This window comes from Dryobates pubescens (assembly GCF_014839835.1).
Source record: "Dryobates pubescens isolate bDryPub1 chromosome W unlocalized genomic scaffold, bDryPub1.pri SUPER_W_unloc_2, whole genome shotgun sequence".
Lineage (NCBI taxonomy): Eukaryota > Metazoa > Chordata > Aves > Piciformes > Picidae > Dryobates > Dryobates pubescens.
The window spans coordinates 70589-86267 of NW_026530689.1; the positions used below are offsets into that span (position 1 = coordinate 70589).

General features: G+C 45.8%; 1 protein-coding gene across 1 annotated transcript in view; it reads left to right on the plus strand.

Annotated features, from left to right (window-relative positions):
- The window catches only part of KCMF1 (potassium channel modulatory factor 1), a 196866-nt gene that overhangs the window by 64043 nt on the left and 117144 nt on the right, over positions 1-15679 (plus strand). Inside the window, exon 2 of the mRNA XM_054179263.1 lies at positions 5257-5424. Coding sequence (XP_054035238.1) covers positions 5257-5424 — 168 coding nt within the window. The remainder of the gene's footprint in view (positions 1-5256; positions 5425-15679) is intronic.

The following is a 15679-nucleotide window of genomic DNA, read 5'->3' on the forward strand; positions in this document are numbered from 1 at the left end:
CCTGCTTGTAAATATAGCTTATATTCATTTCTGCATCTCCAACTGAGTTAGCCGTGGTTTCTTTGTGTGCGTGGGAGAACTGAACTTTCTCTCACCACCACAGGGGGAAAGATGGGGGGGAAGGGGAGGGTCACCACTGAATCCACAGCTGAAGTTAGCTTTCCTCTAAGGCAGGGCTATTTCAATAGGTGGTGATAGCAGCAATTTGTCTTGTCCCCTGCTGTGACATCTTTTGCTCTCTTTCTGTGACTGTTTAGGTAGAGCAAAAGTCACTGCCTTGTCACTGCTGCACTCTGATCTTAATTTCATTTCTTAATATAGTCCCAAAACTCACTTCTGATCTTTTAACTTTTAACTTAGAATGTCCCTTCTGTCCACAATCAAAACACGTTGGAGAACTTTTAAGAGTGTAGTAGTTTGGGCTGGGTGCCCTCTGCTGCGGGGGTGTTTCCTGTGTCCAGAGGTCCAGCCCAGTGGGTGGACACAGGAAATTAGGTATTTCTTCCCATAATTCTCTGCACCACTATAAGATCCAGTGCGGGGTCTGGCATTTCCTCTTTTCTTCCTCTCCGCCACCCAGTAACTGGGGGAGATGTCTCCTGGCCATGGGCCTGGCTAGGCCCAAGGCCATGGGGGGATGGGCAGTCTCAGATCTGGCCAGCTGAGACTAGCCTGGGGGTGGGGGGGGGGGCAAGAAGGAGCCCTGGGGGTCTTGGGTGCACCCTCAGGTGGGGATGGGATGTTTCTGGGTCTGCTTTGGGGTTTCTCTTGTCACTGTGCTGCTGGCTCTCTGCACACACTCACTGTTCTCTATTTAAATTTTCCATCACTTTTGCAATCTGTTTGTCTGAGCCATTATTTCTGCCCGTGGTGGGGAGGGGGTCTGCCCCAACCCATTACAAAGAGTTGTGGCAAGGGGGTAGCAGCCACGGTGGGGGAGGGGGAGGTGGGGGTGTAGATGTTGAAGAAGAATTCTGTTCTGGTGAAATGTTGTTAATTACTGTTGAAGTTGCCTTAGGACCTTGTTGTAAAGGAAGATGTAGCAATTCTGCTTACTTTTGTTGCTGCCCTGAACTCTGTAATGACTCCCAGTATTGATTTCTCTTCTTTTGACATTTGATTACCCATTACATGCTCATCAAAAGGAGGCACCAACCCCAAGTTTCCCTGACAGCATACCTCTGTCCTGCAGAGCTCTTTTTTTGCTCTTTCTGTGCTGTTTCTTCTTTTTCAGGCACCAACCCTTCTTTCTTCTTTTTTTCTTCTTTAATTTTAACATCTGGACAACTGCATATACAGCAGATTTCTTTAACCATCTTTTGCAGATTTATCTATACTGTATCCCGTTTTTTGCGTTTTTTTTATTTACTTTGTCTTTCGTGGGTTGTGGTAGGTTGAGAGAGGGCCTAGCTCTCTCTCCCCTACAGAGTGAGAAACCACAGCTAACTCAGTCGGAGAAAAAAACAGACTCTATTTACAAGCATATATGGAAATCAGGTTATATATAACACAATCTATACAGGTATTTACAATATATACACAGAAATATACAGCAAAGAGAAATAACACAGCAAAAATCCCTCCCCAAGGGAGGGATCCCCTCCCTGTAACCCCTTCTCTCCCCCCCACCTCCCTTTTTCCCCAAAAAGGGGTTAGAGAGAAAGAAAGGCAAGTTACTAAGGAAAAGAATCGTTATAAAGCTTTCAAAAGCCCATGCAGGATTAGTTTTTTGCTTATCTCAAGGCCAACTCCAGCTAGTTTGCAGAGAAGCAGGCAGGGAGAACAGGCTGAAACCCAAACTCCCCAACTCCCAAACCAAACTCCAAACTCAGAAAAAATTCCAACTGCCCTACAATTTAAAGTTGCATTTTTTCCATCCACCAATGAAATTCGTTTAGAATATCAGAATGTTTTTGTTCTAGTACCAAAAACATTTAGCCAGTGTCCCAGTACTGTCCCTTTTCTTAAAGGCACAGCCTCAAACGGTCACAGTCCACCCCTTTCTAAACAATTTCATTGGCTGTTGGATTTTACATGTGGGATTTCTTAAGAGTTCTAAAAACTAATCCCAGTGCAAGGTGATATTTGAACCCTAGCACTAGTCACCTCCTTGAGGTTAGATATGATGCTCATCTTAACCTGATAAATACCCAGCTCCTTGATTCTATTTTAATTAAGGATTAACCAAATGTTATAGCATAAGAATAAATTATATTTGATTAAGAAAATTAGAATAAATATTTTTAATATTAGTATTAGGCATGTTGCATATAAAAACATTGTGTGGCAACTTCTCTGAAACATTCAGCCATGGTAGAGGTGAAAAATCTGCCTCTCTTCGTCCCTCCCTCCGCCTCACTCTCTCTGCCTCCCCCCTCTCTCTACATCACTCTTTCTCTCTACCTCTCTCCCTCTTTTTCTGCTTCTCTGTGTCTCTTTCTCTTCCTCTTTCTCTTTTCCTGCTCCTCTGCCTCTCTACCTCTTCCTCTCTCTCTTTCTTTGCCCCTCGCTGCCTCTTCCTGCCCCTCACTGCCTCTTTCTCTGCCTCCCCCTCTGCCTCTCCCTCCCCTATGCTTCTCTACCTCTCCCTGCTTCTCTGTCTTGCAGTGTCTACCTCTCTGCCGCTCTCTTGCTGTCTGCCTCTCCCTGCCTCTTTCTTCCTGCCTCTTCTGCCTCTCCCTCTCTCTCCTTACTTCTCCCTGTCTCTCCATCTGCCTCTCTGCCCCATTCTCTCTCCCTGCCATTCTCTGCCTCTTCCTGCCTCTCTTCTGCCTATCTCTGCCTCTCTGCCTCTTTTGCTGCCTCTTACTGACTCTTGCTTACTCTCCCTTACTCTCCCTCCCCCACTCTGCCTCTCCCTCCCCCACTCTGCCTCATTCTGTTTCTCTGCCTCTCTGCTTTTCTTTCTCCTTGCATCTTTCTCCCTGCCTCTTTTCCTCTCTCTGCCACTCTTTCTCTGCCCCTTGCTGCCCCTTCCTGCATCTCCCTGTCACTCCCCCTCTGCCTCTCCTTCCTTTTCCTCTCCCCCCGCTTCTCTGCCCCTTCCTGCCTCTCCCCCTCTGCTGCTCTCTGCCTCTCCCTCTTTCTCTGCCTCTCTCTGTCTCTCTGTGTCCCTCTCTGCCTCTCTTTCCCTGCCCCATCTGCCTCTCTCTGCTTCCCTGTCTCTCCCTCTCCCTGCCTCTCTCTCTGCATCTGTCGATCTCTGCCTCTCTCCTTGCCTCTCTCTCTCCTTGCTTCTCTCTCCCCTTCTGCCTCTCCCTCCCCCCCACCTCTCCCTCCCTCTCTTTTTCTCTGCCTCTCCTTGCCTGCCTCTCCTTGCCTGCCTCTCCTTGCCTCTCCCTCTCCTTGCCTCTCTCTCCCTGCCTCTTCCTGCCTCTCCCTCTCCTTGATCCTCACTCTCTCTCTTGCTCTCCCTGTCCCTCTCTTCCTCTCTCTCTCTGCCTGCCTTTCTCTGCCCTTCACTGCCTCTCCTCTCCTCTCCTCTCCTCTCCTCTCCTCTCCTCTCCTCTCCTCTCCTCTCCTCTCCTCTCCTCTCCTCTCCTCTCCTCTCCTCTCCTCTCCTCTCCTCTCCTCTCCTCTCCTCTCCTCTCCTCTCCTCTCCTCTCCTCTCCTCTCCTCTCCTCTCCTCTCCTCTCCTCTCCTCTCCTCTCCTCTCCTCTCCTCTCCTCTCCTCTCCTCTCCTCTCCTCTCCTCTCCTCTCCTCTCCTCTCCTCTCCTCTCCTCTCCTCTCCTCTCCTCTCCTCTCCTCTCCTCTCCTCCCCTCCCCTCCCCTCCCCTCCCCTCCCCTCCCCTCCCCTCCCCTCCCCTCCCCTCCCCTCCCCTCCCCTCCCCTCCTTGTCACTCTATCCTTACTTCTCCCTGCTTCTCACTGCCTCCCTGCCTCATTCTCTCTCCTTGCCTCATTCTCTCTCCCTGCTTCTCTCTGCTTCTTTGCCTCTCTCTCATTCTGCCTCTCTGTGGTGGTTTGGCCCTGGTCTTAGGTGGACTGGGGAGCGGGAAAATATAACAAAAGCACAGGAATCAAGATAGACGCAATTTAATAAAATGCAAAGCCAAAGGAAGGTCTGCACGTGGAAGCAAATGCAAACAAAAATGTTATTCCCTACTTTCTATCAAGGAGATGATGTTGGGTCACTCCCAGGAAGCAGGGCTTCGATATGCATAGTGGTTGCTCTGAAGGACAGATGCCATCAACAAATGTCCCTCCACTTCCTTCTTTCACTTAGTTTATATATCCTGGATGACACCATATGGCATGGAATTACTCCTTTGGTCAGTTTGGGTCAGCTGGGCCATCTGTGTCCCCTCCCAAGATCTTGCCCATCCTTCAGCCTACTGTTGGGGGGAAATGCCTTGGTGCTTGTCTCTCTCTGCCCTGCTCCTCTGTCTCACTGCCACTCTCCTCCTCTTTCTCTGTTTCTCTATGACTGTCCCTGCCTCTGCGCATCTGCCTTTCTCTCTCTTCTTTTTTCTCTCTCTCTCTTTGCCTCTCTCTCTGTACCTCTGTCTCTATGCCCCTCTCTGCCTCTTCTTCTATCTGCTGCTCTGCCCCTCTTTTTCTCTACATTTCTCTCTACATCTCTCTCTAGCTCTCTCTGCCCTGCTCTGCTCCTCTCTCACTGCCACTCTTCCCATCTCTCTTTCTCTCCCTGACTCTGCTCCTCTGCCTCTCTCTGCCCCTCTCTCTTTCTCTGCCTCTCTGTCTCAGCCCCTCTCTCTGCTATGCCCCTTTCTCTCTCTCTGCCCCTCTGCTGCTCTACCCTCTCTTTATGTGTCTCCCTGTCTCTCTCTCTGCCGCTCTACCCCCTCTACATTTCTGTCTCTCCTTCCTCTCTGCCTCTTCCCCCCCTTATGCCTCCCTGCCTCTCTCCCCCTCTGCTGCCCCCCTCGACCCCCTCACTCTCTGCCCTTCTATCCTCTCTGCCTCCTCTCTGTCACTCTCTGTCCCCCCTGCCCTCTCTCTCTACCCCTCTCTCTACCCCTCTCTTGCCCCCTCTCTCCTTCTGTCTCTCACTGTGCCTTTTTCTCTCTCTGCATCTCTGCTCCTCCATCATTTTTAGTGCTTGACTGGTTTTTATTTTACATTGAGTTTGCCTTTCATTTTGGATTATTATTGCCTTTTAAAAGATATAAATATGTTTAGAACTGAGTCCTATCGTGCATCAGCTGCATAAAAGGGAGACAATAAGGAAACAAATCTGTATCATTAAAAGCATGAAATTACTACTGTTTTCAAGCAATTCTCTTTGTTCACAGGTGTCAGCTGTGATGCATGTTTAAAAGGAAATTTTCGAGGTCGCAGATACAAGTGTTTAATTTGCTATGATTATGATTTGTGTGCAACTTGTTATGAAAGTGGTGCAACAACAACAAGACATACAACTGACCATCCAATGCAGTGCATACTAACAAGAGTAGATTTTGGTAAGTAATAATTTAATTCATGAGAGCTGTTTACAGTAGTTAAAACTTGTTGTTTTGTTTCACTACTTAGGAACATTTTTCCCTAAATAGCATACTGAAAATTATAGGAAGTTCCTATCTCTTTGATAAAAATCTTGTTTTCTCTTTTCTTGTAACACATGACATCTGCTTTATTATTTTGGGTTAAGTATTGTGATACATAGCAGATGATCAGATTTTTCTCCTAAATTAAGTTTACTGCAAAAGGTACAGAAAAACTACGTGCACCCACCCCCTTCCTTTAATATGTTGTACCAGAAAGTACCATGGTGAAGAAGAGAAATCATGGTTAGAGTTTGGGGGAAAATGTTTTGTAGTTACATCACAGGATCTTAATGCAGCATGAGTGGTAGGTTGTACTGAATGTGTAAGACTAGTGGCAAAGGGCTGGGAAGTAGTCCTTTTAGTTGCTGTTTTCTCTTCCCCAAGTAATTTCTATCATATACTGTTTATAACATCAATGTTGCAATTCAGGAGATAGTTACATAGTAAATATTTGTATTAAGAAATTGTTGACACTGAATACCTACTCCTTTTTATGCCTATTTTAAGATAATAAGACTAAGGTTTTAGTAAAAAATGTTAGTACTGATTCAAACTACATTGTTTTGAAGTTTTTCAGCTCTTTTAGTCTTTTTAACCTATTTGATATAAAAAATATCGAATACACACATTCTGATACCTCCTATTTGCATTTAAAATTCAGAACAGCTTGAATATACTAATATACAGCTTCTAGTTCAGTTGGTAGTGCATGTGACTCTTAATCCCAGGGTCATGGGTCATTGGCAACTTTTGGTCTTCAGTCTTCATCCACTCCACAGCAGCAGACTCCTCTGAAAGTTTACATGGTTTATGTAGTCCATTGGGTTTACATAGTTCACAGAATTCACATAGTTCACGGAATTTGTGTGGACTACATACATTGCATTTGCATTTGCTTTACTCACATTTGTATCTGAGGCCCATGTATTTGGATCAGAGTAGACCAGAGCAGACCTCCTCCTCCTGGAAGAACTCTCGCCTCTTTATTTTACCTCATAACTAGCATACTCGTGCCTGTAGGGAAGAGGTAGGTTTTCCATCCCACTGTCATGGGTTGAGTTGAAATCTGCTGCTGTTATTCAAAACCATCCTGCTGCCATGCTGGTTTCAAAATGAAAGTGCTGGCTGGAGGAAAGTATTATGGGGCTTGAAGTGCAGATTTTAACATGAGAAGCTTCTCAATCTGGTTGCTGCTTTCAGGTTTCCGGTTTGGGTGTTATTTTTTTTTCTGCTGGGATGGCATTGGAAGGGTGGGAGTTGATTAGCTCACTGGCTTCTGCTTTATACTGCTGCTTTCTGCATTTTGCTGTGCTCTTCTCCAGGCTAAGCAACCCCAGCTCCCTCAGTCTCTCCTCACAGGGCTGTGCTCAAGGCCTCTCCCCAGCCTTGTTGCCCTTCTCTGGACACCTTCAAGTGTCTCAATGTCCTTCTTAAATTGAGGGGCCCAGAACTGGACACAGGACTCAAGGTGTGGCCTAAGCAGTGCTGAGCACAGGGCACAATGTCTTCCCTTCCCTACTCCTGCTGGCCACACTATTCCTAATGCAGGCCAAGATGTCATTGGCCTTCTTGGCCCCCTGGGCACACTGCTGGCTCATGTTTAGGTGGCTGTCAATCAGCACCCCCAGGTCCCTTTCTGTTTGGCAGCTCTCAGCCGCTCGGACCCCAGCCTGTAGCACTGCCTGGAGTTGTTGTGGCCAAAGTGCAGCCCCTGGCACTTGGATTTGTTAAATGTCATCTTGTTGGCCTCTGCCCATCAGTCCAGCCTGGCAAGGTCCCTCTGCAGAGGTCTCCTACCCTCTAACAGATCAACTCCTGCCCCCAGCTTGGTGTCATCTGCAAACTTACTAATGGTGGATTCTACCTCCTCCTCCAGATCATCAATAAAGATATTGAACAAGCTGGGGCCCAGCACTGATCCCTGGGGCACACCACTAGTGACTAGTGACTAGTGTGATATTCATAACAAATCTCCTGACCTTGGACTCTGCCCATCTGCCCAGCCTGTCGAGGTCCCTCTGCAAAGCCCCTCTACCCTCCAGCAGATCAACTCCTGCCCCCAGCTTGGTGTCATCTGCAAATTTACTGATGAAGGACTCAATGCCCTCATCCAGATCATCAATAAAGATGTTAAAGAGGATGGGGCCCAGCACTGCTCCTTGGGGCACACCACTGGTGCCTGGCTGCCAGCTGGCTGTGACACCATTCACTACCACTCTCTGGACTCAGCTTCCAGCCAGTTCCTAACCCAGCTCAGTGCTGCTGTCCAAGCCATGGGCTGACAGCTTGGCCAGGAGTTTGCTGTGGGGGATGGTGTCAGAGGCCTTGCTGAAGTCCAGATAGACTCCATCCACAGCCTGCCCCACATCCACCAGGCAGTCTCCTGATGATAGAAGGAGATCAGGTTGGAGACGCAGGATCTGCCCTTCCTAAATCCATGTTGGCTGGACCTGAGCCCTAACCTGACAAATCAGTTGGTGTATGGGGTGCAGAGAGCCTCTGTTGGTCCTGTATTGCCTGCGATGTACTATGCGAGAGGCAAGAGGGAACTTCAAATCCTGCACCTTATGGCTGCCCACTACAGAGGGCTCATCCGACAGTTCGGGCATGGTGGACAGCTGTTCTTTGCCTGCAGTCTCCACAGCTGCCACCCCAAACGCCCACTTGTGCCCCCGAGGGTCCTTGAAGCATCCCTCCCGCAGAAAGTCAATGCCAAGAATGCAAGGTGCATCTGGACCAGTCACTATGTTGTGCTTTCCCCATTCATTCCCGGTCAGGCTTATCTCAGCTTGCAGTATAGTCAGGTCTTGTGAGCCCCCTGTGACTCCCTGAATGCTTATGGGCTCAGCCCCTTTGTACCTCGATGGTATCAGGGTGCATTGGGCCCCTGTGTCCACCAGAGCTCGGTACTTCAGGGCTTCTGAAGTGCCAGGCCATTTCACATACACATCCCAGTATACTCTGTTGTCCCTGGCCTCCACCTGGCTGGAGGTAGGGCACCTCTAATGCTGGCGGCGATGCCCACACTTGTCACAGGGTCCTGTGTTGCTAGGGGAAGGGTCTCTTGAGTGAGAGGGACCACTCTGGGAAACTGGGGCAGCCCTTCTCCTGGATGAGTTATCCCCGTGGTGCCCACCTTGCAGTTCCCACACTCTGTTCCAGAGGGCAGAAGTGGGTTGGCCATGCCAGGTGTCCATGTCCTCTCCATGGTCACAGAGGAACCTCCACAGAGACCCCCTTGACATCCCCCGATTGGCTTGGGCTGATCTCCTGGGGGAAGGTTGCCGGTTCCTGATTGCTGAAACCTGGACCCATTCTGAGGGAGAAGGGGCAAAGGAGGCATCGCTCCCCTTTTTCAGTTCAGACATGGAGGTCTTGATCTCTTTGACAATGTCTTTAGCCATAGTTTCTATGGCTGAGATCAGGGGTTTCTGATTTACACTGTCCTCATATTCCCTTAAATCATTGGCAAACTCACAGACAGTTTTAGGACTTCCATCCTGTCCAGTCAGGATTATCCCTCCTAATGTGGGAGCATATTTCTGAGGAGCACCCTGGGTGAGTTTCTTTACGAAGGGCTGTCTCATGGGCACCTCATCTGGGTCTGAGGGGAGCTGGCCATCCCCATAAATTATTTCCAGCACAGCCATCTGTCTCAGATACCAAATGCCCTGTTCCATAGCTGTCCATCTAACTGGGGCCCAGGGCAGGTCATCTCTTGAGCGGTACTGGCTCTTGATGGCATTGAGAATCCGGGCCCAGAGAGTGTGTATTCCATCGAGTTTGGCTAAGTCATCATCCAGACCAGCATCACGAGTCAGGGAGCCTAAAAGCTTTGCCTCCCTCTTATCCAGGTCCACTGTGTCCACCCCCTCGTCCCAGCATCTCAGGGCCCAGCTTAGTATTGGCTCACCCTCTTTCCTTGCATAATCCAGATGGGTTTGCCTTCGTTCCTTTCTGGGTAGCGATGTAGCAGTTACTATTTCCTGGTCTGACTCATCTTCATCCACCGCTGCGTTCTGTGAGGTGCTGGGGCCTGCTGAGGTTCCTTCCTCACCATCTGTGCTAGGTGATGATTTTTGACTTCTTTTCCTGCGTGTGGTGACCGGTGCTAGAGAAACTTTGTGGGAAGGAGCATCAGGGTTAAGTGTGGAACTGCTGGTGGTGGGGCAAACCCTTGTGCCTGGGGCTCAGGCTGAGATCTGGCACACTCACTACAACCTGACCCCTCCCTCTTTGTGTTTACACGATGCTTACAATGCTCACAGCATACACCTGTCTGGTTCTTAAGGCTTACAAAGGATTGTCTTATCTCTCTGCAAGGAGCTCTTAATGGGTTCGTGCTAAGCCCACCCAACATGCTCAGAGCAAATGCCCCTATAAGGATTGCATTTAAGCATATAGAGCATATTGCAATGTAAGACAATTTTCCATCACAGACATTTTTATCTACACCGTTGGTTTCATAGCCTGCTTCGGGAAAATTTCCTGTGTTAGAGAAGTTACCACTGCCAGTAAAATTCAAAGCATTCAGGAGGTCCATGCCCAACTTCATTGGTAAAGTTTTTATCCAGTTGAGCAGCATCTCTATCATTAACCACACCACATGGTAAATTATTCATTTGTAGATATGGGTCCAAAAGCTCCACCCAAACACCCATGCAAAAGCTTGGACCATCAGATTCTTCAAAATTGACATCTCTACTTCTAACCTTTTCTTTCAAACAAAGTATTACTTTCCAAATACAATATTAATTTCCAAGCCCCACCTTGCAGCGCCAAAATATTGTGGTGGTTTAAGCCTTAACTGGGATTTAAGAGCTCAGATGGGGGCAAGGCTGAGAATCCATCCCCCACTCCCCCCTCCTCTTTCCTGACCGAGAGAAAAAAAAAGAAAGGGAAGGAGCAAATCTACCAAGAAATAACTGGAGTCAGTTTGGAAGTAGAGAGGTAAAAATTTTCTTTAAAGAATATATATATATATATATATATATTAAAAAAAAATCAATAACAGGAAGGGTTCACAAGGGTAAGGAACAAGGTTGGATGGGGAAAATATGAATACAAACCCCGTCCTTTGGCATCCTTTGGAGAGGCGTGGATGTAGCAGGGAGAAGGACCAGCCCTGACCACGTGGCAGAGAAGCAGGGAGCCAGCAGCAGTCCTTGTCCAGGCAAGGCAGAAGTCGAAGTGTGAAAATGGCTGCAGTGTCTTCCTTTTTATAGGCTTGCTGGACAGGGAGGGGGAGTGGAACAGACTGACTCAGTTCCCCAGGGGGGAACACCCTCCAGGGAGAGCAAGGCTCTCACAAGCCCTCCCCCCCCCAGCTTTCAGGGGGGAAAAATATACAGTAGTTACAATATTGTACAGGTATTTACAATTATAAAAAAAAAAAAAAAATGGAAACCCCCCCTGATCAAAACAATCAGGGAAGCTGCTCCACTGCCCCCCCTAAAACCTCCCAGACCCCCCTGTACCAAGAGAGAGAGAGAAGCTGGGAAAAACCTGAGTCCAATTAGTTGGATGCTACCCCAAAGATGGGAAGACTGAAGTCCCCCTTCAGTAAAGCTGTAGAAATCCAGTAGTTCCTAGCACTAGTGGCATTTACAAGCATCTTTATAATTGTGTATTTTCTTCTCAAGCAGCAACAATATTTACAATAATAACTATAATTAAAATAGATAATTTTCCCATCTTAATGTATCTTCAATTTCAGTTTTAAAGGTCTCACAGATTTAGAAGTCCACTGCTTATCTGGAGCACTTTTCACTTGGGAGTAGTGCAATTGCCCTAGGTTTTATATGTATCCTGAGTAGTGCAATAGGTAGTGCTTCATACCAATATAAGTTCGCTTCCTGACATAACTTTGGCTATCTGCTGTTTTGTCATGTGATTCATCTTCCCCACCTGCCCACTGGCTTGTGGCCTGTAGGGTGTGTGTAATTGCCAATCAATTTTTAGTATTTTCCTGACCTGTTGCACTACTTGAGCACAAAAATGAGTACCTCTGTCTGATGAGATAACTGTAAGTATCCCAAATCGAGGTATTACAGAATCACAGAAACATTCAGGTTGGAAAAGACCCTCAGCATCACCAAGTCCAACCAGTAACTCTACAAGGCTCACCCCTAAACCATATGCCCAAGCACCACATTTAAATGACCTTTAAACACCTCCAGGGTTGGTGACTCCACCACCTCCTTGGGCAGCACATTCCAATGCCTGACCACTCTTTCTGTGAATTTTTTTTTCCTAATGTCCATTCTAAGGAAAAAAAAAAATCACAGAAAGTGTGGTATTATTTCACTCAATAATACCTTGGTCACTTCTCTTGCTTTGTTTGTTTTACAAGGAAGTGCCTCTGGCCATCCAGAAAAGGTGTCAGTGAGTACTAATAAATATTTATAACCCCCATTTCTTGGGAGTTCAGAAAAATCAATGTGCTACTGATCTCCTGGTCAATTTCCTTTTCCAATTGTACCCTGGTACCAGTGTTAGGATTATTTCTCAAACAGACTTCACATTGTTGAGTTACCTCTTGGACTATAGACTTGGTATATAGATTTTTCCCTATCACTTTCTGATTCAAATACTTGTATAGGGATTCCCCTCCCTAATGTGTTGTACTGTGTTCTGCCTTAACAATTCCACATACTTATTTGCTTGGAACAATGACCCTGCCATCACTTAAATGAGCCCATCCTTTAGAGGGAATTTGTCTTCCCAATTCTTGCATTAATTCTTTATCAGTTTTAGAGTACTCAGCTAAACTATTAGCTTTTTCTGTATCAGTGTTACCATTTGGGTATCCTCAACAATACATGATGACAACCTTGGCTGTTAGCTGAACTGCCTCCAATAGGCACAGTATTTCTTCTGCATGTTTTATTTGCTTTCCTTTTGTGGTTAACAGTCCTCATTCTTTCTGATTGTTCCATGGGCATGCACAACTCCAAAAGCATATTTAGAGTCTGTCCATATATTAATCTTTTTCCCTCCTGCTAGTTCCAAAGCTCTGGTCAGGGCAATGTTTTCAGCCTTTTGGGCTGATGTCCCAACAGGCAGTGGTTTACCTTATCTTACTGTGATCTTTTGGCCAAAAGTAAATTTCTAGACTTCTTCAATATTTAATATTACTGCTGCCACAGTCCATAGGCATCCTGGCCACCCTTTGTTTACTTCATTTAACTGCTTAGAGAAGTAGGCCACAGCTCTTTTGTAGGGCCCTAACTGTTGAGCCAGAACCCCCAGGGCTATACCTTGTTTTTCATGGGAAAACAGCCAGAAAGGTTTGGTTACGTCAGGTATGCCCAGTGCTAGAGCTTTTATGAGCTCCCTTTTTAGTATTTCAAATGCATTCTGGGCTTCTTTAGACCATTTCAACTGGCTGGAGTTGTTTTTCACCAGTTCATGTAGAGGTTTTACTGTCATCCCATAGTTATAAATCCATAAGTGGCACCAACCTATCATTCCCAGAAAGGTTCTGAGTTCTTTTACTGTCTGAGGGAGAGGAGTTCTGCAGATGTCCTCTTTTCATTCCATTCCCAGGTCTTGCTGTCTTCCCAATAATTCATATCCTAAGTAGGTTACTTGTTGCTGTATCATCTGAGCTTTCTGTTGAGAGATTCAATATCCATTTAGTCCCAAGAAATTTAGTAAACTAACAGGCCACTGAAATACAGTCCTGTTTTGTTTCAATTGCTATGAGTAAGTCATGCAGATACTGTAGAAGCATCCTGTATCCTAGAGGGAGGGTCCCATGTTTCAAGTTCTCATGCTAGCTGGTTCCCAAAGATTGTTGGACTGTTTTTAAATCCTTGGGTTAACACCAGCCAGGTAAGTTGGACCTTCCTACCTGTGGTAGGACTTTCCCATTCAAATGCAAACAATTTTTGTCTTTCCTTGGCTAAAGGCATGTAAACCATGTCTGATTATCCCTTAGTTTAGTTAAGAGGGTATGTAGATTGGCCACTACAGGGTGCAAGTCCTTAACAATCTTGTTTATTGCTCTCAAATCCTGTACTACTTGATATGTCCCATCCAGCTTTTTTTACCAGTAATATGGGGGTGTTATATTCTGATTCACATTCTACCAGCAGTCCATACTGCAGAAAGTTATTGACTGGACTTTACATTCCTTTATGATCTTCCAGTCGTGAGGGATATTGCTTTTGGCATACTGGGTTTGCTCCCTCCTTGAGTTCTGTTACTATGGGTATAGCATTTTTTCTCTCCCTGGAGTTCCTGCATCACAAACTCCTGAATATACCTGATTGATTATTTCTTCCATTTCAGGTGTTAGTTCACTCAACTTTTCAGGATATATTAGGGCTAAACTCAAAATCTTAATTAGCTGATCTTCCATATTTCCTTGTTTAAAATTTATCACTGCATCCAATTGCTCCAGTAGGTCTCAACCCAATAACAACTTTGGAGAATCCCAATTTGTTTTCCCAATTTAAATTTGAGGGGTTTAAAAAGAAACCTTTCCTCTTAGCCAGTAGCTCCTATTACATGTATAGAATCTTTACTCACAGGTATCAGTTCTTGATTTAAGACAGAGAAAGATGCACCTGTGTCCACTAAAAAGTCTACTTCTTTCTTTTGTTTCCCTAGCTTTATTTTAAGCAGTGGATCTGCTAGGGTAGATGCCCCAAGTCCCCGTCAGTCGTCCTCTGCTTTGGCTATCGGGGCCTGCTGATATTTTGGGCATTCGTTTTTCCAATGTTCTTCCTTCAACAATGTGCACACTGATTTTTCCCCAACCCATTTCTCAATCCTCTCCTATTCCCAAAGGGCCTTCCTCTACCATGTCCTCTAAATCCTCCTCTATTTACCACTCCTCTTTGTTCCAGGGCTGCCACAATACTGTTGCCATTACCTTTGTCAATTTTCCTCTATCTACATCTTCTGGATTTCTAAAAACCTTCCATGTTTCTTCCACTATTTTTTATAAATCACTCACATATGGGTCTTTCAATTTCTGGAGCTTCTTTCTTATATCTGGAGATGATTGCCCCAGAAACAGAGAAAAAAGTTGCTGTTGCCCTATGTCTGAAGAGGGATTAATAGTGGTATATTTTATCATAGCAGTTCTTAATTGATCCAAAAATTCTGTAGGCGATTCCCTCAGCCCTTGCTTTACAGCATATAGTGCTGACCAATTTACTGCTTTTGGAATTGTGTTTTCCAATCCTAATTTAATCCAATCTCGGTATCGTTTCAGCATCCTATAGTCATGCCCATCATTGGGGTCCCAGCATGGGTTATTCAAGAGAACGTAATCATTGACATGTCCCCCTAAGCTTCCTCCAGTAATTTGGGCCTGCTCACAAGTCCAGGCATTTTTCAGTATGTAGTGGTGAGATGGTTTAATCCACCCACACCCACATAAAGCAGAGTTAACCCAGTCGGAGAAAGGGAATGAAGGCTGTGTTACAAGCAATAATGAAATTGCACTAAATATATACAAAATATACAGTATTTACAATATTGTACAAGAATGTACAGGAAATAGCACAAACACCGATCCTCCCTTGCAGGAGGATCCCCCCTCGGGTTCCCCCTGAACCTCTTTCCCCCTTCCTTCCCTTTCCCCTAGTAGTTAATTAGGCAAAAAAGGAGAAAAAGAGATAAAATGATATTAAGGGAAATTCATTAGCTCAAAGCAGTTGTTAAGAAAGTTAGTTACTCTTATCAGTTTCAGTCCAGGGTCAGCTGCATGCTTTCTGGCCAAGAAATGAAAGTCAGAACAGACTGAAGCTGGAGTGAGTGAGAGAAAATAACATGAGAAATATTTGCTATGGTGCATCTCACATCTGAACAATTCAATCCCTTTAGAATTAATCTTTGTTTTCCTTTTTACACCTAAACATTCAGCTAGAGAATTCTGCACCTGTCTTTTCTTAAAGGCACAGCCTAACCTGTCACAATCCACCCCTTCTAAACAATTTCATTGGCTGTTAGCACTGTCCACCTAATCTAGAACAATATCTACAATTTGTAAGTAAAGTTCACAGTCTATCATCCCGGGTGTTCTCAAGTGTAGATGATTCAGAAGAATCAGGAAACAAGAAAATGGAAAACAGTTTGTCTCTTCACAGACGAAGAGAAGAAAAGGAATCAGGGACTCTCAGTTGACTCAGGGCTCTCAGGGTTTATGCACCATAGA